General features: G+C 41.6%; 2 protein-coding genes across 8 annotated transcripts in view; one reads left to right on the top strand and one right to left on the bottom strand.

The window, feature by feature from the left end:
* Window positions 1–897: 897 nt before the first annotated feature.
* MPHOSPH8 (M-phase phosphoprotein 8) lies at window positions 898–25,278 on the top strand (the record flags this gene model as incomplete). 6 transcript variants are annotated; one of them, XM_081860185.1, is made up of 15 exons in its annotated part: window positions 898–1,148; window positions 3,153–3,308; window positions 5,367–6,497; window positions 7,120–7,219; window positions 8,684–8,911; window positions 9,699–9,824; window positions 11,628–11,716; window positions 12,340–12,480; window positions 13,083–13,169; window positions 14,117–14,271; window positions 15,798–15,952; window positions 16,904–17,031; window positions 19,546–19,602; window positions 20,506–20,589; window positions 24,723–25,278. In XM_081860185.1, exons 1-15 carry the CDS (start codon window positions 993–995, stop codon window positions 24,843–24,845), a joined length of 2,916 nt encoding a protein of 971 aa, XP_081716311.1. In that variant the 5' UTR covers window positions 898–992. The 6 variants fall into 6 exon arrangements, with proteins under 6 accessions (XP_081716311.1, XP_081716312.1, XP_081716313.1 ...); XM_081860188.1 differs by lacking the exon at window positions 24,723–25,278 and adding an exon at window positions 21,171–21,707 and having other exon boundaries at window positions 900–1,148; XM_081860186.1 differs by lacking the exon at window positions 19,546–19,602 and having other exon boundaries at window positions 899–1,148; window positions 24,723–25,277.
* Window positions 20,703–25,290, bottom strand: part of PSPC1 (paraspeckle component 1) — a 61,117-nt gene continuing 56,529 nt past the window's right edge. For both annotated transcript variants that reach the window (XM_081860491.1, XM_081860492.1), the window contains 2 exons: window positions 24,508–24,618; window positions 20,703–22,995 (listed from right to left, as the gene is read on the bottom strand). The gene's annotated coding sequence lies outside the window, so the exon portion shown is untranslated. The remainder of the gene's footprint in view (window positions 22,996–24,507; window positions 24,619–25,290) is intronic.

Here is a 25,290-nt window from a genome sequence, read left to right on the forward strand (position 1 = left end):
GGGAGCCTAATACTAAACCAGTGCAAAAACAAATATAAATGCCATATAAGGCAACAAGATTGTTTTAACAAACACTGGGTTCGCCCTGTTTCTCTGGAGGTTCGTTTTTCAACTTCACTCCCACCTTAAGACTCCTACACTGATTCCTCCATCCCACCGGATGTCATTCTGCTACAGCACTGCTCCCTCGGGGGACGTCCACTTGGGTTTGGTTTCATTCAAAAGCCTCATATATATAATTGTAGAGGGTCCCCGAGGGTTATCTAGTCCAGCCCCCTACAATGCTGGAACCTTTTTTGCCCTACGTGCGTCTAGAACCCACAACCCTGACATTTAGGGTCTCACGCTGTATCGACTTAACTACATTACATGCAGACGCATAGGAGCCAACACCTAGGTGCCGTGGACCCACAACAATAAAATATTTGAGGGGATCAGGCCCCCACAAAGTTGATGGGCATTCCCATTCAAATAGTGTGTGTTGCACTGCATAATACGATTGATTATGCGGGGCGCGGCTTAGCTGGGCCCCCACAATATTTTATTCATTTTTTAAAAAAAATATTAGATTTTCCAGTGATAACACACACAATATTTTATTCAGCTTGGCACTCCTGTGCAGAAGGGTTCCTTTTTTAAAAAATAAAAAAGTTCAAAAATTGTCCCAGTCGGACGAACGGCACACCGACACCTCCTAGAGCTATCGGTTTCCATGGAAACCCCCTCACATCCGCCTCACGGGATGGAACCGGAACACCGAAGGAAGAATTCCCGCCCCCTTCTCTGACTGGCTCCTTCCCGGAACCTGCCTCGCACTGGCCGTTTCTCCCGAAAGCTGCCCTGATTGGCAGCAGCGGATGGCGCCGTCTGCGGATTGGCGGGCTGCCCTCGCCGCCCGCTAGGCCGCTTTGTTGCCTTTAGCCGTGAGGAGAGGGGAGAGGCGAACGCAGCAGCTTCTCCTCACAGACGCCGCTGGAACGTTCGGTTCCAACATGGCGGCGGCCGTCGTGAGTGGGGCTGAGGAGGAGGAGAAGGCGGCTGCAGGAGGAGAAGGAGCGGGGACTACAGCGGGGGGAGGCGGCGACAGCGACGAAGATGATGAGGACGTCTATGAGGTGGAGAAGATCCTCGACGTGAAAACCGAAGACGTGAGTCCGGAGGGGGGTCGGGCCTTGAGAAGGCAGCGAAGGTCTTGGCAGGGCGCTTTCCCTTTGCCTTGCAGCTGCCGGGCTGTTGACTTTTAGCGCACAGTTGGGACACAGACTGCCCCGGGATGTGTAGCTGGCACGAAAAGGGCGGGCCTTTGCTATATGCGGGGGTTTTTTTAATCATTTAAAGCATAAACAGCGTCATGGAGAAGTAGGCGCCCAACTCTGTGAGGGTTAGGATGCTCTCAGTTTCCGCCCTTAAAACTGCCCATTCCGTATTAAAACGCCGCCTTCTTTTCGGCGCGGACCTCTTCATCTTCCCCTTTCAAGAGGCCTACACTTCTTCATCGCATCCCTGTTAAATGCCTCGTACCTATTTTCCTCTTTCTGCAGCCAATGCAAAACAGCTGGTCTGAGAGCCCCCGCCCCCCGCTAGTGGCAGTATGTTATATTGGATGCAAATATTGTCTTGTTCTGTTTCCAGAGGTAGTCAGGCCCTGCTTTAAAAAAACAACAACCCTCTTTTGAACACGACGCTTACACTTTTGATCTTCTATCCACATTGGCACTGTAGGAATTGGCAGCAATTTTGTGGGTGAGGATTGTGGCAGTTTTACTTGCAGTTTGAGACCCTGTGAAAAATTGGATATTGCCCCTCAAATCCATGGTGCGTGCACACACTCAGCGCCCAACATTTCATCAATGAATGGATACATTCATTGTCCCCACCCCCCACAAAACACATGAGAAACAGAGAGAACTTTAGCCATATATGAAGCAGTCAGTGAGCCAGTGCATTCATGGGTGCAGCCAGGGGTGGGAAGCAGCTTCCCCCAATTAAGTAAATAAAAAATACTTAACTGATCAATTGTATCACAGATAACTCTGTTTGCCCCCCCCCCCAGCATAAAGGCTGCCCCCCTGAAATAAATCCTGGCTATGCCCCATTATACTATTAATATCTGCTGAGTGTCGGACTTGCGTTCGACTGAGCTGGAAAAGCTCAACCTCCAGTTGAGTCCTTCAGAATCGCCTCCGACGATGATTAACGGCCTGAGCCTCTGATAAGACTCCAGGCATGTTCCCTCATTACACACAGTATCCAGCAACAGGGAAGGACGAGAAGTTTGAGCTGCATTGCAAAGATTTTTATTCCTAACTATGCAGACAGAAAAGAAATATGCTCTCTCTGAAAGCAGAGAGCAACTGAAACAAAGGAACAGGAAACCAGTAACATGCCATCCGTCTCCTGTCTTCCGTGAGACTTCCAACAGCCTGGAATCTCTGGAATGCAAAACAGAGTCTTATGACTCCAAGAGCACTGCACAGTGGCAACACACAAAAACCAACACTGAGACCCTACTTGCTTGCACACTGTCTCACCAGAGTTGTACACGCTCTGATTATCTCCCACTTGGCTGAGACCCTACTTGCTTGCACACTGTCTCACCAGAGTGGTACACGTACTGATTATCTCGCACTTGGAGTGCTGCAATACACTTTACATGGGGCTACCTTTAAGGGTGATTCAGAAATGACAAATAATCCAGAATGTGGCTGCCAGTCGGGTGACTGGGAGCAGCTGCCGGGACCATAAGTGTTGGTGCTGAGCCCTAAATGGCCTTGGCCCTGTATACCTGAAGGGACATGTCCACCCCCATCGTTCATCCCGGACACCGAGGTTCAGTTCTGAGGGCCTTCTGACTGTTCCCTCACTGCGAGAAGTGAAGTTACAGGGAACCAGGCCTTCTCGGTAGTGGCACCCATCCTGCTGCATGCCCTCCCATCAGATGTCAGAGATGACCAATTACATGACTTTCCAAAGACATCTGAAGGCAAGCTTGTATCAGGAACTTTTTTATGCTTGGTGTTTAGTTGTATTTTTATATTGAGTTGGAAGCCACCCAGAGTGGTTGTCACAACCCAGTCAGATGGACAGGGTATAAATAAGTAGTTGTTGTTGTTACTACGCCATGTGCTTACTAACTCTCTTTGCTTTGTTAGGGTAAAATACTATACAAAGTACGGTGGAAAGGATATTCCCCAGATGATGATACATGGGAACCTGAAGAACATTTAGAAGACTGTAGAGAAGTGCTGCTTGAGTTCCGAAAGAAAATAGTGGATTCTAAGCCTAAACCTGTTAAAAAAGACATACAGGTATGTTTGATTTCAATTTTTATCTACCACTAAGGAATTTATTTTGTACCCCCCCATCATAAAGGGCATTACCCTTTTAACTGAAATCGGTCTTTTGGGGGGCTGTGTGGTTTTCTCCCTTCTGTTTTGGTAAAATTCTGTGTAGTGAGATAACTGTTGTCTGTAATTACTGTCTTCAGGGTTAATCAGTTGCCTGCTTAGGATGATTTATTATGATTGAAAATGCACCTATCATTAATATAATCTGCTCCTATTACTTTAGTTGGGAGAAAGCATTTCATTATTTGATGAACTATGGTGGTTCTTTTCCTGTACAGTGGTACCTCTGGTTACAGACACTTCAGGTTACAGACTCTGCTAACCCAGAAATAGTACCTTGGGTTAAGAACTTTGCTTCAGGATGAAAACAGAAATTGCACAGCAGCGGCGTGGCGGCAGCGGGAGGCCCTATTAGCTAAAGTGGTGCTTCAGGTTAAGAACATTTTCAGGTTAAGAACAGACCTCCAGAACTAATTAAGTTCTTAACCCGAGGTACCACTGTAGTGGTTTTTAAAATAGCCTTAGTTTATTATGTGCATATTTGATGCCCTTGATGTTTCTACAGACCCCTTTGGTCAGATACTACTTACTGAAAATTCTATCAGCATCTGTTGTGAGGAGGAAGGAATCTTCAAACAGAAATTTTGCTTGTTTGTTACGAAGGAAATTAGTTTGGTCATCTTGATCCTTGTGAAATCTGCACATTTTCACTGTGCTCCAAAGCAATTATCATTCATTTTAATAAGGAAGAGGGTAGTCCTCATCATTACCTTTTTATTTAAGACTGCAATAATAAAACCACATTTAATAGAGAGTAAATCCACTGAAGTCAATAGGACTTAGTTCTTTTTAGTAACATACTCGTTTTTGTTAGCTGAGAAACACACAGATTTTGAACATTTGTTAAATGCGTTTTAGGAGTTACAGTTTTAGACTAAAGAACCATGCATCTTAGTTCTACACAGCTCAGGGTGGCTGGGGTTTCTTGAAACAGGCTCCTTTTAGAGTTACTGTATTTTTCGCCCTATAGGACGCACTTTTTCCCCTCCAAAAATGAAGGGGAAATGTGTGTGCGTCCTATGGGGCGAATGCAGGCTTTCGCTGAAGCCTGGAGAGCGAGAGGGGTCGGTGCGCACCGACCCCTCTCGCTCTCCAGGCTTCAGGAAGCTCTGCGCAACCTTAGGGAGCCCGGTGCAAAGTCGCGCCAGGCTCCCGAGAGCTGCGCAGAGCTGCTTGCAGTCCCAGGCTTCGCGCACCTCTGCGCAGCCCTCGGGAGCCCGGCGCAAAGTTGTGCCGGGCTCCCGAGGGTTGCACAGAGCTGCCTGCATTCCGAAGCCTGGGGCGCGCTGAAGAGCGCGCCTGGGCTTCGTGCAGCTCTCCACAAGCCTGGGGAGACCAGGGCGACTTCCCACCGGGCTCCCTAGGCTTGCGGATAGCAGGCTGTTCTCGGGGCTCGGGTCGGGGGAAACTCGGGCTTCCCCCACGCCAGCCCCGCGCCTGGGAGGGAAATTTTTTTTTTCTTTATTTCCCCCCCCCCAAAAAAAAAACCTAGGTGTGTCCTAAGGGGGGTGCGTCCTATGCGGCGAAAAATATGGTAATGTGTAGTATGCCTTGTCAAAGAGAAAATAGTAAAAAAATGCTACTAGAAACATCTGAGCCCTTGGCTGTGCCTTCGATGGCCTTTGGATTCTGTCCTCTTGTAGGGCAAGGATGACCAAGAGGTATATTGGGATCTACTAGTGGATCTCTGAGTGATAGGCAGTAGATCAGCAAGGATTTCTGAACAATAACAACAGAGTGACTCCCCACTCTGCCCTAAACTATACTGCTGAAATTAAGAAAGTTTGGGGGAGTAACCAGGATTGGACTTTTGTATGAAAGGACCATGAGTTCAGTTCAGTTCTTTTACTCAAAACAAAATCCTTGGCAGCAACAGTCAACTTTAGAGTGCCATTAATCCAGATTTGTCCATTTAATTAGGCACTAGATCACTAAATCAACTTTCCTTCTCTTCTCTAGAAGCTGCCTTTAAATGATGATCTTTTTGAAGCAGATTCTGAAGCAGACAGTGACTGGCAAAGTGATACAAAAGGAGACATGTCTCCAAAGAAGAAAAAGAAAAAATACAAAGAGAAGGAGGACAAAAGCCAAGATGAAATGCAAAAGAAAAAGTCTAAATCAGCAAAAGGTAAAGAAAAACCTGCACTAGAATGTGAGAATTCCTCTGATAGTTTGGCTTCAGATTCAAAACCAAAGAAAAGGACTTCAGATTCAAAGGAAGATACGAAAGATTCCAAAAAGCAGAGGAGAGAAGATCTAAAAGACACCAGTAAAAAAAAGGGAGAAATCAAAGATGGAAAGAAAAAAATGAAAGAGGAGCCTAAAGAGAATAAATCTTTGCAAAAGGGAAAATTCAGTACGCAACAGTTGGATGCTGAATCTAGCATGCTGGAAGATTTATTTTCTGAAGTTGCAGATTTCAAAACTCCAGATTTCGATTCAGACAGCAGTGGGGAGAAACAGAAGACATCTGCTGGGAAAGACCCCTTGGAAGAAGAAAATGTGCCCAGGGTTTCAGCTTGGCAGCTAGACAGTTCAGCAAGCTCAGAGGATAGTTCTGAAGTAAGGGTTAGGAGGAAAAAGAAGAAACACATAAAGTCTGAAGAACTTGAGGACAGTAGAAAAGTGGACAAGAATTTGGAGAGAAAAAATGCACACAAAAAGCAGAAGATGGCAGACAAAGTAAAAGCTGAGGCTGACAATAAGAGGCCAGCTACACCTGCTCCCTTGCAGAAAGGTGTGAAACTGTCTGCTGATGAACGAGGACACAAGTCCACTGATTCAGCAGGGGAAGTAAGCAATAATTCAAAATTGAAAATCAAAGAGACTAAGTCAAGCCCTTCCTATGCCAAGGATGTTTCTCTAAAGTCAACTGCTGTTGAAAGCAAAGAGAAGAATGTAAATACGAGAGCAGATGAGGAGAAGGTGAAAGAAAGGTCTTTTCAGCATTCCATAGGTGAGAATGTGTTCGAAAAATTCATCCTGGATTCTGAATACAGTAAAGGAGGGAACACAGAGAGCAAGAAGAATATCTTTAAAAGTGAGCCGAATACTGATGACATCCCAAAGGAAAGAAGCACTTTATCTAAGGTAATCTAAAGTGGATAATGCATAATCAAAGGTTTTATAGCTTACTTTGTGCCCTTTTCTGGACATCTTTTTGCCCCTTTCTGCTTTTCTTAATTAACTTTTCTAGGCACTTCAAATCATGTTCAATTCTCTTTAGTGGTTTTAGAGCCAAACTAATGGCTTAAATGCAATTAACATGCAGGTCTTTGGGAACTGATTGTTTTTTAAGGAAAGGGCATTAATAGTGCTGTGCTGTTTTTGTTGTTTTTTATCTCCAGTATGGCAAACCATTTTTAAAGCTAATGAATCTGTTCAAAAAAGATCAAAGATTCTCACTAAACAGGTCTAAACCCTCAAGTGCACCTAAGAGCAGCTTTTTGGATTGTGGTCATTGCATGAATCCTTAAGCATCTTAAAATACATCTCAATTTTATTTTTAATGACTGCCAACTTTAGGTGGAATAGACTGGCCATTGAGAACATGTTTACTGCTTCTTAGAGTATCTACAAGTTAATATCCAAGCCTTGCTCTTTTTGTTACTAACAAAGCAGAAGGTTAAGTACAAAAGTTTCAAGGTTTCTTAGCTTCTGTTGCCATTAAGCATTTAAGAACCTGCTTTGTATATTTAGTGTTCTTTTCCAGGAAAAAGAAACCAAAAAAAGTGAATCAAAAGAGAAGCTTCTGAAAAGGCTTGTCTCTGAAAAGGAGGAAAAAGGCAAAAAAGATGTGAAGGGATTGAAAAGTAAGTGTGTAATCTCTAAAGTCATTTTAGAACATCAGTGTAATCCACCCAGAGTTATGTACAGTACAGTATGCAGTTTGCCGCTGTTAAAGTTATGCTTTATATTGCAACCATGTTCAGTTTAGTTATATTTGGTCCTGAATTATTTCATGCTGATATCTTTCCAGTGTGTAAAATTAAGTTTCATTTTGACAACATTCCATATGCGAAACTAGCAAATTAATTATTTTTGTTATGCAATATTTTCTTACTGTCTTGCCCAGGTAATATTGTACAAATACCTTGATAGTCAGGGGAAATTGATTGTTCCCAACCTTAAATTTCCAAATAATGTATGCAGGCCAGGAGATCTAATCCGAAGACTCTAGCACATTGGTGCTATTATGTTCTAGTCAGTTTAGTAAAACAATGCAGAATATATTTTTGAAACTTGTATGTGTATACTAAAGTAATGTATCATCATAAATAAGCACCAGTACTTGGTGATATTTTTAAGCTTCATCAAGTCGTTCATAATAAATTTTGAAGGCCTTTCAAAAGCTAAAAAAGTAAAGGTTGTTTTACTTGGAGCAGGCTCATCAAAATTAATGTGCATGACCAAGTTAGGGCCATTGATTTCAGTGGGTCTACTCTGAGTACATCTTAATTGAATGCCACCCAATCTTTTTTCCATAGAACCAGATAATTGTAGAATTGGAACGGTCCCCAAGGGTCATTAATCTAAGCCCCTGCAATGCAGGAATCTTAACTAAAGCATCCATGACAGATGGCCAACCTCCAATGAAACACAATCCACCACCTTCTGAGGGCGTCCGTTCCACTGTTGAACAGCTCTTACTGTCAGAAAATTCTGCCTGGTGTTTAGTTGGAATCTCCTTTCTTTTAACTTGAATCAATTGTTTCAAATCCTACAGAGGAGGAGAAAACAAGCTTGCTCCATATCCCATGTGACATCCCTTAAAATATGGTCTTGAAATATGGCTATCATATCTCCTCTCAGTCTCCACTTTTAAAGCTTGGTTTCCAGACCCTTGATCATCTTGGTTACCCTCCTCTGCATACATTCCAGCTTGTATGCAGAACTGGACACAGTACTCTAGGTGAGGTGTGACTAAGGCAGAATAGAGCGGTACTATTACTTCCCTATATCTGGACACTATACTTCCGTTGATGCAGCCTAGAATAACATGAGCCTTTTTTGCTGCTGTTTACACATGTTAAGATTGTGGTCTTCTAAGACCCCTAAATCCTTTTCACATGAACTATAAATTAAGCAGTTTCAAAATGTCTTGACTTTGAACAGCTTGAAAATGTATCTAATATCCTTGGAATGTAATTAGAAAGTGACTTTCACTTTTTGATGAAGTAGGTTGTGCTGTGAGATATAAAAAGATTTTGTTTATGGTAGGCTTTATACCCAGTGAAACTGTGCCATTGGCAGTGATCTTGCTAACTGTGTTGTAGGTTTGAAAGAGGTCAAGAGTGCACTTGGTGGGTTTAGCATTTCTTCAGAAGAAAAAAATGAATACTTGGACAACCGGAAGAGAGAAGAATCAGGGCAGGACTACAGATCTTCAGAGGCATTCAAATCAAAAGACAAACAACCACATAGCAGAAGCACAAGGGATGAGACGGATACCTGGGCTTATATTGCAGCAGAGGGGGACCATGATGTCATTGAGGACAGTTCTGGTATGTAGGAAGTGTGAAGTAGAGGACGAAAGATAAAAACAACAACAACATAGATCACTTGAGTTTGAGTTCTTTGCTAAGTACAGGTTCTAGTTATGTCCTCTGGCTTAAAGAACTTGTTTTGAACACTTGAAAAATTCCCACATACTTGGGCCTCAGATGGCTCAGAATTACATACTCTGCTTTACTTCCCTGTCATGCCCCATTTTACTTTCTGACAGAGCCCATTCTCCAAAACCAGGTATACGTTGGTTTTTCTACTTCCTGCTGCCGAGACTACTTAGTCTGAAGCCCCTTTGAATCTCAAAATCTACATCTTGAGCAGTTCAGTATTCCAGGGAATTTAGTGGTTTCTCCAGTGTTCTCTCATAACTCAAGAGTGGCTAAGGGCAAGACTGCAATTATGAGTTGATGCTTTGGGTCTGATTATGGGATCATCTGCCAAGGAACGTGAACTTGGAATGCAATTGTGATACCATTTCTGCTTGGATAATAAATGATCCACTAAGATGGATCAATGCCCCAGATTGCAAACGTTTATCTTCAGGAGTGCAGATCCATCCAGCAGAGGGTGAGCACCATCTGGGTGAACCCAGGCAGGTTGGGTCAGTCTTGGATGAAGCTTCACTTTATTGGCCCTCCAGCCTATAGTGCACTGTGTATTATGGTTGTGTTTGACTTAGAGAAGGATAGATAGAAAGGGTATAAAATGTCTGCAGAGGCTCTGATTTAGTTGGTGATGACAAAGTTGTCTCTCTTCTCCCCCCTAAAAATTCAAACTTCGTAGATGCAAAGCAGCAAACTGTGAATTTGGGCATGGACATGCAGTTAGAGCGGCTGACGCTGGAGGACTTTCAAAAGCACCTTGATGGAGAAGATGAGAATGACTCGGCAGCTGAAGCTATATCACCTGGTCAGTAACAAATGCCTTGCCCTCAAAACTTTTAGATGGCGGATGTAACAAAGCCCTTGTAAATAACAGAGAGGTGGAGTCAGTGTTTCATGTTCTCTTTAAATGCAATTAATATCAGGAGGCTAAAGAAGCAATGGTATATCCCATTTCATAATCCCTTTTGAGACAACCTCCAGAGTCTCTGTTGGTTCTTTTATTGGAAGGTTCTGATTTTTTGATAATAAGTTGCTAGATTTTAGAAAATTGAACTTACCCTTAGATATTTATTTATATTTATATTTATATATATATATATATATATATATATATATATATATATATTTGCTTTCGTAGATTTTCACGGGTACAGGAATGCAGGTTTTGGTGTCCTCGGGTGTCTTCCCGTGTAAAAGTTGGGGTGTCTAGGCGACGTTTCGACGAGGTCTCACTCGTCATCTTCAGGCTGGTGCTTTCGGCTTCTTGTTACTGGAACAGAGCAGGATCTCAGTGTTTGAGTTCCTATAAATACTGTAGAGGGGGTGTGGTGTATAGCCTCCAATGTTCTGGGCAGAGAGGAAGTTCCCAGGCTAGTGTGCCTTTTCTTCTTTTGTTCCTTAATTACTTGAGAGATATCTTGAGTGATTTCTTGAGTGATATCCTGAGTACCACTTAGGTGGGTCATTAGGTGTGGATTAGTTGTTAAAGTCTTTGTGTCTTGACCTCTTGAACTTTGTGAAGAGTTTTCCTGAGAAGATGGCTGTACTGTACTTAGTTGTGCTCTGGCTTGGCTTCGTGTATAGGGGCGAGCTGTGGTTTTGTGGCTTGTGTCAGCCAGATCTGTGTAGGGATTGCAGGGGGGTGCAGCATCCGGAGGTGCCACCATGGATTGGCTACTGGATGGTGTCTGTAATTCATCTGTGGAGAGGGTCTGGGTTTGGGTCTGGTGTGGTTGATTGGTGTTGGCGTTCTGTGTGCCTCTGGATCTGGTGTCAGTTTTTGTGGGGAGGGCTAATCCAGAGGCACACAGAACGCCAACACCAATCAACCACACCAGACCCAAACCCAGACCCTCTCCACAGATGAATTACAGACACCATCCAGTAGCCAATCCATGGTGGCACCTCCGGATGCTGCACCCCCCTGCAATCCCTACACAGATCTGGCTGACACAAGCCACAAAACCACAGCTCGCCCCTATACACGAAGCCAAGCCAGAGCACAACTAAGTACAGTACAGCCATCTTCTCAGGAAAACTCTTCACAAAGTTCAAGAGGTCAAGACACAAAGACTTTAACAACTAATCCACACCTAATGACCCACCTAAGTGGTACTCAGGATATCACTCAAGAAATCACTCAAGATATCTCTCAAGTAATTAAGGAACAAAAGAAGAAAAGGCACACTAGCCTGGGAACTTCCTCTCTGCCCAGAACATTGGAGGCTATACACCACACCCCCTCTACAGTATTTATAGGAACTCAAACACTGAGATCCTGCTCTGTTCCAGTAACAAGAAGCCGAAAGCACCAGCCTGAAGATGACGAGTGAGACCTCGTCGAAACGTCGCCTAGACACCCCAACTTTTACACGGGAAGACACCCGAGGACACCAAAACCTGCATATATATATATATATATATATTGCTGAATTTTTTTTCTGTGTTAAAAATCTTATGTGTCTTATGTTCCTCAACTTTTTATTTGTGATTGGTGGAGCGTAAATAGTTAGATAAGCTAATAGAGGGATATGTTTGTGTGGAGACAGATAGAGCATCTTCATACCTCTAGTTTTGAAATTGAACTGTTGAACCTATTTACTTTTAGCTCAGCTGCGTGATGCTGTTAAAAATGGACAGTATGCTGTGGTGAAAATGGCACTTAATTCAAATGAAGAATATAATCTTGATCAGGAGGTAAGCTTTTGTTAAATAGATAGTTTAATGATCTCTGTATAAAATACAACAGGAATTTAATCATTTTTCATTTCAGTAGTTCATTTAACTCAACAAATTTCTTGTACATGCAGGTGACACAGTAGTGTTGTATTTAATGTAGATTAAACTACATTGCCTTCTGCAGTCTTTTGGTAACTAATGTAAAAATGAAACCAGAGTCCAAGTGTATGGTTTTTAATGCATGTTTTTGATAAATGTTGTGAGCCACGCTGAAGATACCAATCAAAGAGAAGATTATAAATCTACAGAATAAAATTCTAAAATAAAGTATAAACATTAAAAATAATAACCTGGGGTATGAATTCCATCATCTCAGTAGTCTAATGAAGTATGAAAAAAATTGTCCCTGTTTTCTTTGCTGTAATGATAATAATTTTAATATACCCTGCCCATCTGTGGCTGCCTGAAGAAAAAGCTTAAGCATTGAAGAGGGAACATCAGTGCTCGCTTCGGCAGCACATATACTGAAGAGGGAACATCAAGCAGCTTTGTGAATTACCTTTTGCTAATAGAACATTTGGTCCTGTTGTATCTTAGAAAAATGTCACCAAAACCCAAACAATAATATACCACTGTTTCAGGATGCTAGTGGAATGACTCTTGTGATGCTCGCTGCTGCAGGAGGTCATGATGACATCATCCGTCTTCTCATCAGGAAAGGAGCAAAAGTTAATTGTAAACAAAAAAATGGAACAACTGCATTGATTCTAGCAGCTGAAAAGGTGAGTTTCTTTTCTGTCTGCCTCTTCCCTTTAAATTGAGGGCATTTCTTTAAAAGCTCTTCTCATTTGTTTAATGTTGCTTGTTTGGAATAAGAAATTAAAAGTTGGTCTGTAGCAGGATGATTGGACTGCTGAGGCTTCCAGACTCCAGGATCTACAGTACTTGTTAGTCCCTGTATCTGGTTACTGTTTTAAAGAAACTGATTTTCCAGTGTCTTGTTTGAATTTTCAGGGGACACGCACCCTAAAATTATGTGATTATGTTACAAGTCTGTTGATCAGGCTTCTTGCTGGTTTGGACTGATGGGAATTATATTCCAAAACATCTGAAGGATGTTTTTAGAGATGTTTTTAAAATTATCACATTTTTATCTGGAGGCATAGGTATCACTCGATGGCTATCATTGGCACTACAGTTTGCTATAGACAGTCCTGCAGAATAGAACTGGTTTCTGAAAACTTTTATTTAAATATATCTATGCCTATTACAGGACTGCCTTAAGTTAGTTTTTATGGCTCTTCACTGTACTAAAATTCTCTGCTTTCAACATTCTATCTAGGTTCAGACTATTCATACTTTAACCATTATTTTTTTCTTATAGAACAACCTAACTACTGCAGCCATCCTTCTGGAAGCTGGAGCATATGTAAATTTGCAGCAAAATAATGGTGAAACAGCTTTAATGAAGGTATGCCCTGTTTACCTGACTTATGAGGCGTAAATTTGAAAAGTTTTGTTAAAACTGGATATACTCAACTAAGTTTTACTCAGGATTGACCTATTGACATTGATGGGACCAACTTCATCAGTATTGGGACCTGTTCTTTTTAACTTGTTCATGTCCAGTTCTGGTTGCCTGGCCTCAAATAGAATACTGTAGAGCTGGAAAGGGTCCAGAAAAAGGAAACCAAATTGATCAAGGGAATGGAACAATTATCCTTTAAGGAAAGATTGCAGCATTTGGGACCTTAGTTTAGAGAAAAGGCAAGTAGGAGGCTATAAGACAGAAATTTGTAAAATTCTGCATGATAGGGCGTAAGTGGATAAAGCAGGGTTTCCCAAACTTGTGTCTTAACTGGTTTTGAACTACAACTCCCATCATCCCTAGCTAGCAGAATCGGTGGTAAGGGATGATGGGAATTTTAGTCCAAAAACAACTGGAGACCCAAGTTTGGGAAACCCTGAGATAAAGAAAAGTTTTTCTTGCTCTCTTGTAACACTAGGACAAGTGGACGTCCAGTAAAACTGAATTAAGATAAAAGAAAGAATGCATAAACTGGGAACTTGTTCCCACAGGAGGTAGTGGTGGCCACCAACTTTGATGGCTTCAGAAGAGGATTACACAGATTCATGGAGGGCAAGGCTATCAGCTGTTCTCACTCCACCCCAACCATCTAGAGTGAGGTTGCTTCTCAGTCACATTCTCTCTTCCCCTAAGATTGAGTGAAGGTTGACATAGAACTGGTGCTGTTATTTGGACTCTTCCCCTAAGAGTCTGGTGGTCTCTACCTGAAAGGTCTTTAAAACCTCATAAGGGAATACTTTCTTTTCCTTTCTTTGCATGAGAATTCCTACTCCAGAATACTTCGTAAATAATGGTGCCTTTGCTGTTGCTTTCTCCACTTCCACTCGCAGGCTTGCAGGAGAGGGAACTACGATCTTGTGCGTCTCATGATTGAAAGTGGAGCAGACTGCAACATTTCATCAAAGCATCAGACCAGTGCCCTTCATTTTGCCAAACAGTATAATAATTTACAAGTACAAGAACTCCTCACAAGTCACTTGGCTACGTAAGTACTTGCTTGAGAGATGATTCAATTTCCCCAGCGAATCAAGGACTATATTTAAGTTGGTTTTTAAAGAGGGGAAACTGGCAAGTCCTTTAGTTTGTTTAAAGTATTTACAGGCTTGCTTTCTGGACAGAATTCTCTCAGGACAGGTTAAAATATTAAAATTCAGAAATACAACAGCTGTATAGAGGTATGGATGGGATGGGAGTCATTCATTCCAAGAAACAACACTGTGTGAAGTTCCAGAAACTGTGCAAAGCGAAGTTTGTTTACAACAGGTGCAAGGTCACTCCAAGAATGTTGTGGCTTCTGGGCTGGACAGAGAGGTGTTTAGTCTGATCTGTGTTCTCATAGTGTGAAGATGTGAGAGAAGATCTGGCAGCTTTTAGGGGTAGGCCTTGAGCATTTAAGCTGAACCTCCATCAGGGATCTGATAGATGATTGTATAGTTTGCAACTTGAGAACAACAGTAAAAAAAACTACCACCTTCTGTCTGTTCTGAATTGTTTCCTGTGATTTATTTCTACATTCCATCTTAGACTTTGAACTCCTACACACTTGGAAGCTGCATGATACTCTGCTACAAAGGGATCTGGTACTTGGAAGTGTACTAGACCCAAGAGAATAGTAGTTTTGCCTAGAAAATTCGCAGCAGGTTTCAGGGCCTTGCCAATGGTTCTGGATAAACCCAACAGATACAGCTAATGGAATTTGCTGAAGAATAAAATTTACACTTCAGTTCGAGGAGGTACTATAGCACAGTTATACAAAGGGCCTTACATTTTAATCCATAGGCTCCTCCCAGTCAGGCTGGGGAAGGCTCCTGCTTAAAGCCATAGGCATCAACTGCCAGCCTAGACATTATTCAGCTAAGTGGACTCCAAATAAGGCAGTGTTGTACATTTGTAAGCCAAGCTGGCTTATTCATTAGCTAACGTAAGGGTGCAAAGTATGTAGGCTACGGCTGATGTACTGAACGTCATCAGTATAAGTCAGGTGTGGGGAAGCTTTGTCCCTCCAGATGTTGCTCAACTGCATCTCCCATCAGCCCAGCAAGCGTGGACAATAGCTGTGGGTGATAGGAGTTGTAGTTCAGCAACAGCTAGTGAGGAAAAGGGCTCCACACACTGGCTATAAAGTGAGGTATTTTTTCTCTCTTTCACTGTTGGTTAGTAGTTTGGAAGATGCTGCCCTGACTAACTATATTTTCCTTTGTTGATGGATTATTTGGGCTTTGCTCTTCCTGTATTAAGTTTTAAAAGCACAATGGAAGTGCATACACATAATGCCATAATATTTTAAAATCAAACACTTTGTAATAAGAATCTGTCCAGAGCTTCTGTATGGCGTTGGATTTACGCTACTCAAACTAGAAATGGTTGAGAACAAAATTGTGTCAACTGCTAGTTTGAAGCAGTAGTCAAGGTTTTGTGTTTATAACAGATATGATACTGAAAAAAGGGTAACCATAATTTATTTACATACATTATAATGTCGACAGCTTGACTTTGTCTTTCCTTGTTTAGACTCTCGCGAGTGGCAGAAGACACAATCAGGGAATACTTTGAAGCCCGTCTTATTTTGATGGAACCTGTGCTTGATATTGCATGTCATCGGCTTTGTGAAGGACCAGATTATTCTTCAGAGTTCACCTATAAACCCCCGCAGAATGTGCCTGAAGGTTGTATGAGAAGGCATTCTTTCTTCGAACATTGAACTGTGTGTGAGTGAGCGAGAGTCCACCCACCCTCTGGGCAGATCAGAAACAGACTAAGTTGTGCTTAATAGCAACATTTATGCTTTAATCTCTGGGTAGCTGAAACACTGAGCTTACCTGATTCTTCTGGCAGTAGAGAGATTATGGCCTGAGAGAGAAAAAAGCATATCCAAATATTATAGTAAAATTATTGGAACCAAATGGCAGGGAACAAGAACTAGAGTTGCCAAAATGAAATGCGGCTGCTTTATTTTGTTTGTTCCTTATCTGGCAATCATGTGCTTTTCAGGATTGGCAATGGAAACAGATACTTAGCATCTCAAAAAAAAAGTTCAGGATTTGCTGTCCAGAGTACCTCTTTCTGATTTGTAACAGGGATAGTTGTTTTACAAGGGTGGATGGAGGGAATTTGCCCACCTATTCAATAAATTAAGCCCACAATTTATGCACATTTAATATGTGTACATTAAGATTTACACACTTGGAAGGGGAATTAAAAGGGGATAGGTGTCCAGGAAAAAAGACTGACAGTCCCACCCACCGTTGTACTATATGTTTTGACTGTACGTGATTTTGGCTTTAGGTGCAATCCACAAAACATAACCCCTGCGTAAATTGAGGGCTTAGTATAAGAACAATGTAATCCAGGATGTGTCGCCAGTTTATCCTCTTCCATGAGGATTTTTTGAGTCACTGTCTTTCTCCAAACTTTTATTAGGTATTACAGATTCTTTGAGTCATCTGATCAGTTTTGATCAGACTGTTGGTATTTAAGTATGTTACCCAGTTAGGTAAAAATCTCAGGCTTTTCAAACATTTGCTTGTTGAGACAGATTTTAAGCATTTTCTCATGGGAAGTGGCAATTCATCGTTTGTATTGTATTCTTTTAATGCATGGTTGTTTCTTTTACACAGGTTCTGGCATTCTTTTATTTATTTTCCATGCAAACTTCTGCGGTAAACTTGTTGCTGCTCGGCTCTGTGGACCATGCGGTGTACAAGCTGTGGTTCTGAATGATAAATTCCAGTTCCCTGTCTTTTTGGTAAATGTTTCATGTTCTTCACTGACCATATAACAATTATTCAGAAATATAAAGTTGGGTAGCCCTGTGTCATGGATGCTTTAGTTGAGATTCCTGCATTGCAGAAGGTTGGATCACTTCCAACTCTGTGATTCTGTTATTTATACCAGACATATTTGCTTATAAAAATATATCTATATATATCAACCATTTGTATACTTCTTAATCACGGTTGTTTCTAACAAGTGTACAGGTGACTCAATACAGTAAGAGTAAAATGAATTAAATCCATTAAAGAGTTTTAAACTAAAGGCTGATGGCTGGCATGATAGCTTTTGAGGGTATCAGAAAATTCTGAAAGCCCCATCATTCCTTATTAATGTTATTGTTCAGGTAAATCTTTAGACCTTGGATATAAGCCTGTTCTCCAGAGTTTCATACTTTGTGATGTCAAACAGAATGTGTCAGCGCACCTTAAATGCTGTTTTAGTATTGCTTGCTGGTTTAATAAGCACTTTTAGCTCAGCAAAATGCCTTGGAAAATTTTCAAACCTGAGAGGTATCAGTTGAGGGTATAGATAATGTTGGCCCTCTTACTTTTAATGTCTTGGCTCTGTATTCCTACCAACGTTGCCTGCAGTTTTTGGCTGGCCTTGCTGGGCAGTATAGCCTCCCACCCCCACCCCAGTGTAAGCCCTGCAGGCCTCTCCTGAGGAAAAATATGAGAAGAAGTGTGCCAGCTTTGGCCCTGCTGCATAAAGGTACCTCAAGCGCCTTTGCACAAGGAACTCTCTCCCTACTTCATGACAGCCTTTGCTTAATAGGGAAATAGCCTTTGTTGTTTTTATACCAGTTCTTGGTGCATCCTGAAATCTTTTTGCACCTAGCAGCTATTAATAGAAGTTGCCTAACATTTCCTGTATTAAGACAACTTCAAATAGTAAGATTTTTGTGTTTCAACATCATTCCCAGCTTTTTGTCCACCTCCCCCAAACTTTGATTTGCATATAGACGAATTGTTATGGAGAACTTTAAAGCTTGCTTACTACCAGTGTGATGTAGTGGTTAAAGCAGCAGACTCGTATTCTGGTGAACCAGGTTCGCATCTCTGCGCCTCCACATGCAGCTGCTGGGTGACCTTGGGCTAGTCACACTTCTCTGAAGTCTCTCAGCCCCACTCACCTCACAGAGTGTTTGTTGTGGGGGAGGAAGGGAAAGGGGAATGTTAGCCGCTTGGAGACTCCTTCGGGTAGTGATAAAGCGGGATATCAAATCCAAACTCCTCTTCTTCTACTTGGTAACATATTAGTTGGCCCTAATAAAAGTTGGCTTACTATACACTTTGGATTTTTTCCCCAAGGGACTAGTAGGATTACCTATGATTTTATGTAAAAAGGGAGCTTAACTTTCGTATATAGCATCAAGTAAACATTTCCCTAATGCTAGCTTATCAAATGGGAGGGAAATAGCAAGCTCTGGAACATTTCCATACTTCTTAAGAGTTCTGTTAACAACAGAGTTCCCCATTTAGTTTTTTTTCTGGTTTTGAAAGCACAAGTAAATTCAAATTAAATGGGGTTCAGATTTTCTTTCTACTTCATCCTAGGCATTTTGGGCACAGCTCTTAGTTGACCCTGTTGCTTACCCCAATAAGTGTATTTTGAAGTATGGGAAAATCTGCGGAGCTAAGCAGAGTCCATGGTGAGGGTTTTTAAAGCTGTATTTACTTCGAATATCAGATGGTGAGGTGGGCAGCAGACATCTGCAACTGCTTTGCAAGTGACATGTTGCAGGAAGATAAAAATCAGCTCTCTTCCTAGGACCCTGTTGCGTGCCAGTGTGGTTTAGTGGTTAGTACTGCACTAATGGGACGCGGGTGGCGCTGTGGGTTAAACCACAGAGCCTAGGACTTGCCGATCAGAAGGTCGGCGGTTCGAATCCCTGCAACGAGGTGAGCTCCCGTTGCTCGGTCCCTGCTCCTGCCAACCTAGCAGTTCGAAAGCACATCAAAGTGCAAGTAGATAAATAGGTACCGCTCCAACGGGAAGGTAAACGGCGTTTTTGTGCGCTGCTCTGGTTCGCGAGAAGCGGCTTAGTCATGCTGGCCACATGACCCGGAAGCTGTCTGCGGACAAACGTTGGCTCCCTCAGCCAATAAAGCGAGATGAGCGCCGCAACCCCAGAGTTGGTCATGACTGGACCTAATGGTCAGGGGTCCCTTTACCTTTACCTATTGCACTAATGAGACCGTGATTCAGAGCCCCACTCAGCTGTGAAGCTTGCCTTGAGTCAGGCACAGTATCTCGGCATAAGCTACCTCACAGCATTGATGTGTGGATAAAATGGAGGTGGAGAACCATTTGTGCCATCTTGCGCTCCTTGGAGGAAAGGCGGGCTATAAGTACTGTAATAATAGTAATAGTAAATAAGAATCAGCAGGTGTGGAGGTCTTGCTCCCTTCTGCCCTATAGCTCAATACCTAGAGTAGCCAAGTTACCCGTTGCCTCCTTCTCATCCTCTCACCCTCCCTCCCAGCCCCACAGAGCTTTTCATCCTTCGTGGAATGAGCATTTCTCTTCGCGGATGTTCCAGGTGAGTGGCTAGGCTAATTAATATTACTCTGGCATTGGTGCCAATTCTGCCCAGCCTCACGCCCTCCCTGTTCTGGGCTCCTTTAATGTGAGCAGCTACAAAGACAACCCTTCGCTAAGTCCCCTGCCAGTGTCTGCCCAACAGAATTGGCAGGGCTATAGATGAGCTCCACCTCTCTTCACAGGGACTTACGAAAGGAAGCTTTTAAGCTCATCTCCACCCACGTTAAGAATTCCAGGGATCAAAACCAGTTAAGAACGCAACAGCTCTCTTGAACCAGACCAAAGCTTCACCTCATCTAGCATGCTATTCCCACTGTGGCAAGATGCCTCAGAGAGCAGCTTATAAATAAGGCATGAAGGCAGTAGCCCTCTTCCTGTTGCTTCCCAGCTACCCGCAAGGGGTAACATACTATCCCTGAGCTTTTATATAGCTGTTATGACTAAGAGCTAGCAATGGGTCTATCATTGTAGCTTGTTAAAGCCTAAGTCTGTAAGAACATGGTGAGACCCGGACCCATCTTCAGATGTCTCTCACGCTGCCACCCCTGCCATCTGTCTCTGAAAACTTCCGTGTGCTCTCCATCGTGCCAGAGCTCCCAGACATGGCATTAGAGTTTGTTATAAAATTCAATGCGAGGCTGCTTTGGGGAACAAGCAGGGAGGGAAACACCCAAGAATGTGATGTTGCCGCAGCAGCAGCATTCTTCTTTGTTTCCCATTAAACTTATGGCTACCATTGGGTCTTTGCTCAGCTTAAGTCACACACACACATACACACTTCAAAAAGGGGTTGCAGTTGAAAAGTTGATGGTTCTCTTGCAGCTTTTCTAGCTAACCAGGAGCATAATATTGTGACGTGGGCAAAGAATAATTTGCTCTTTTCTTTCTTTTTTATTTTTAGGACAGTCACTTCATTTACTCCTTCAGTCCTATTCCAGGCCTTAACAAACTCTTCATACGATTGGTGGAAGCTCCTACTGCCAAGGTGAGAAATGCAAGTCCAGGTGCATGTACACCAACTCACATTCAGTAGAGCTAAGGAAATAAATCAGCTTAAGTTAGTCATCACCAACGAGTTCAGTGAATCTACTCAGTTCGTGAAGTGGTTGGAAGCAATGCGGATATGTTTATTAATTAAATGTGTACCCTGCCCTGCATCCAAAAATCACTGGACGGTTCACAAAAATAAAAAACAAACAGACAAAAGGCATAATAAAACAACAATACATTATATCTTCCTTTACTAAATTATCAAACTAGTCTGTATTTAAATACCTGCTTTTTCACCCTGACAGGGTCCCCAAAGTGTATTGTGGTTACAAAATGCAAGAGCTACTGTGTGATGAAGTAGTTTTCATAGGGCCCTCAGATTAGGAGTTGCTTCATCCATCAGAAGGTTTTAATATACCTGTGTTCATTGTGCAAAATAACTAAACCCATACTTTAATCACTGTTGAGAGTGAAGCTAGCAGGGCTTTGAGAACATACATGTACTTGTAAGTATGTCATCCATGCCTTTTCAGCATTTAATTGGATGGATAGTCAATGGCATTTTTTCCCTTACAGGTGAAGCTGCTGATAGGTGCATACAGAGTGCAGCTGCCATAAGCTAATGAACTTCATGCTGTTGATGCAGTTATTTTCTTGGAAGTATTTGTTTACTTCTTCCTTTTTGACTGATCAAGCAGTTTGGGAACTCCTGGTGCAGTCAGGACTCTGACAATTGGTTCAATCCGTTTCTTTTTTACCTGGCCTCCATTTTACATGTGAATTCTTGAGCAGGTTAATGTGCTGCTTAAGTGGACAAGATGGTTTTATTTTGTTTGTATATAGGTATTTGTGCCAATGATTGTAATTCTACGTTTCAAAGTCAGACAGCGTATTTCAGCATTTGCACAGTGTGAAGTGGTGCAAAACCCTTAGAATGATGAAGACCTTTTAAAAAGTCTGGTTCTTGATTGTAGATGCTAAATTTTGTCCTACTTCAGTGTTTGTATTTAAATTAACGCTTTTTTAAAGCAGGCAGAGCTATATTTGCTATTGCAGTTTAAATACAGGAATATAGATAGGCTTTTGCCTTAATAAAAGACTGGTGGTAACTAAGATATTGTGGCTTATCAATGGCGGTGGTTGTGGTTAAGCCTGAATAAAAAATACCCTGTAATTGTACTTCTTTCCATAACTAAACTTTTAACAGATACTTTCAAATTGTTTTTTTTTTAAGGCAGACCATATTTATAGACTTATACTATCTCCTCACTCCCTAAAGGATTCATTTAGTGTCCTAATAAATGGACACAATTTTATTGGCTAGCAGCATTTCTGTACTAATGAAATGTAAGCTGTATGAATTATAAAACTTCTTTGTAAGATGAAAACATTGTTAAAAGATAAAACTTCATATTGAAACTCTTCCTATTGTATATCAAGAAGTGTCAGTGAACATGCAGAAAAATTATAGGAAGTATTGCAACTTTTAAATGAGAAATGAAATTTGTGTGAAATATGTAAGTCCCAAAAGGCAGCTTCAATCTGGTATATGTTGTGGAACATAAAACTTGGGCTTTCCCATATTTGTTCAAAGCATTACTATCTATAAATACTTTGTCCGATGGAAATTTCAGTTGTTAACACCTTTGATAGTACTTATGTGTGTGTCTCACATTGGTGGTTACCTAACTTCCCCCTATCATTTGAAAATTGCTGAAGCTCCTGGTGGGCCACTTGATTACAATTATTACAACATGTAGACAAAGCAAAGTGCTGCACTTTCTACTTTGGGTCCTTTTTGGCTGGAGAACGATCTTGATTACCACCAGGGCATGATCTGTGTTGCATTTGCATTGTGATACGAATGCAGTTCAGTGTGGATGAACTTTCTGCACAAAGCAGAAAGTGTAGCCTCAAATCAAAACTGCTAGAACGACCATACCTGAACTTTGAGCGCTTCTGATTCCCTCAAACAAGCTCTACTGAACTGCCCCAGAGGCATTTATGAAACAGGTGGGAAAGTAAGTATATTCAATAGGTATATCATCCCAACTGGATGTTGATTACTATAAACAAAGCAGTAGTACTTTTCTGCAGTAGTACTTTTTTTGAAACAACAAATTCATTTGTTCCATTCATATAGACTGATAGGATATATTGTCCCCAAATAACTTACCAGAATAGAGAAAAACAGCAGTGAGTATGGGGAAATAAGGTAAAAACAGGCCAGTTTTGTTTGAAAGCAGTAAATGAGAACATTCCGTAATGTTCTGGATACTGGATTTTTTTTAGGTAAATGAGCAGATCAATATGGTACATGGAGTCAAATAGTTTCCGCTCAAATTTCCATGAAGCATTCTTCACAATGAAAGTTGAATGACATTTTTCAGCTTTATCCAGCCTGTTAAGAACAAAAACAACAACCCCAAACGTTTGTACAATCATCTCTAGCAAGATAGGTATTTGCAAAACTTTTGGTGCAATGAATTTTAATACCTCTGTGGTACCTCTAGCTGGCCAGGGCACAGCCTGACTCCCTCCTTTGGCAATCCTCACAGAACTTTTAGCCCAATGGTTGCCATTAATTTGATGGGAATTAATTTTATAATGAAATGATTTTAGAATGTTTTATCGTTTTACTGTTGTTAGCCACTCTGAGCCCGGCTTTGGCTGGGGAGGGCGGAATATAAATAAAATTTATTATTATTATGGCCTTCTTTCATACCCCTGCTGAACTTTACACATTCTTGCCCCCACCCCAACCCCCAGTATCTGCTTTTTAAATGTACACACACAAACTTCAACCATTTCCAATCATATCAAAGTAGGGGGTTAAGTACTTATTTATTTAGAAGTGCAACAATGTTACCCGTGTAAATAGCTGAAACTACTCAACTAAGTATCCAGAAATATCTAAAGTTTATAAATTCAGCAAAAATAAAAATTTACAGTTTAAAGCTTTATTAGCTTTATTGTCTTTAAATACAGAAATGTTAAACAGGTTCAATCTTCTAGAATCGTAAGAGTTCCAGGGTCCCAAGGTTCATCTAGTCCAACCCCTTGCAATGCAGGAATCTCAACTAGAGCATCCATGACAGATGGCCATCCAACCTCTGCTTAAAAACCTCCAAGGAAGGAGAGCCCACAACCACAATAAAATCAAGATAAAAATTACAACTCCATTTTAAAGCTGTGGTTCCCAATTGGTGGTCTGCAGTGCCCCCCCCCCCCCGATCTGTGGCACCATTCACATAACTAAAAAACTACCATAAAGGTATCAAAATTTTCAAAAGTAAGGGGTCCATGGCTTTAAAAAACGGAGTCTACAGTACTTAGCTAATTGTGAACCACTGCTTTAAAACACAAGATTTAAAATACAAAACAATTTTTAAAGACTACACACCATGTATTTGTTCATAACTCAAGTGAATACATAATGCGGCTGCCAGACTGGTGACTGGGAGCAGCCGCTAGGATCACATAACACCAGTCCTAAAAGACCTACATTGGCTCCCAGGATTTCTGAGAACAATTCAAAGTGTTGGTGCTGACCTTTAAAGACCTAAACAGCCCTGTATACCTGAAGGAGCATCTCCACCTCCATTGTCCAGCCCAGACACTGAGATCCAGCTCAGGAGGCCTTCTGGTGGTTCCCTCACTGGTTTCATTGGTTTCATTTTAAATCTGTTAACAGTCTTACAATTTTTTCATCACATAACACTCATGCTTGCACTACGAAGTCATGAGTTACATGGAATCCACGCAGCACTTGTTATTCTATAAAGAAGAGCGATGACTGGCAGGTTCTATATCAGAAGCACCCATTGACTGTCCAAGCACACCAGAAAGAATACCCACACTCTAAATTTAAATGCCATTCTTGTTTTATCTCTGGCAGCTTTAAGGTACTTACCCTCCTCAAATAATTCCTTCTTTTGTATTCCCGACTACCTCTGGTACAGTAGTTGATTGCCTGCAACTCCTCATAGTATAACTGTCCCAAAATATACCTTGCGTACATTCACTAGGAAACAAGAAAATCACAAATCAATAGCACGTCTTCATACCGATTGAAATACAGAGCCTAGAAACAGTGGGTTGACTTCAATTGTGGTTTTTCCTTTGCAGCAACCACAAGAGTCTAGATACAGAATTTTGGTTGTGTTCCATTATTCCATTCTGCTATGGATCAGCCTTTGGGAAGGAAAATTACAGGCAAAACAACAAAACTGGGGACCCCAATTTGCATAAGCAGAAGTGCTTTCTGTTCTAACTAAGGCAAAACCATCACTGGATACAACCCAGAACTGCAAATTACATGACAGCAGATCTGTTTTACATATGATAAATTCACGGTAATAAATGAAGTTTGCCAAACAGCAGCATCAAGAACATTCATGTTTCTTCAAGCAGCCACACCATCCCCTGAAAGAAGTCCTAGAACACCCAAAGTTCATAGGTCCATATTGAGATCAATGTGCACCTGCCCCTCTCAGAGCAGTTTCTACAGGCCCACAGCTCATCACAGCATAATCCAGCAGGCAAAAATTCATTACCCATTAGAGATCAAAAACAAAGATATCTTCAGACATGTGTCTTGAAAACCCTTTGAAATTTTCCTCTCCCCTGCCTTACAAAAATGTAAAACAATCAGAAATAAGCCATCATGAATCTGGAAACCCAAAGACGACTGGGG

The sequence above is a fragment of the Podarcis erhardii genome (genome assembly GCF_964252035.2).
Source record: "Podarcis erhardii genome assembly, chromosome: 4".
In the NCBI taxonomy this organism is placed as follows: domain Eukaryota; kingdom Metazoa; phylum Chordata; class Lepidosauria; order Squamata; family Lacertidae; genus Podarcis; species Podarcis erhardii.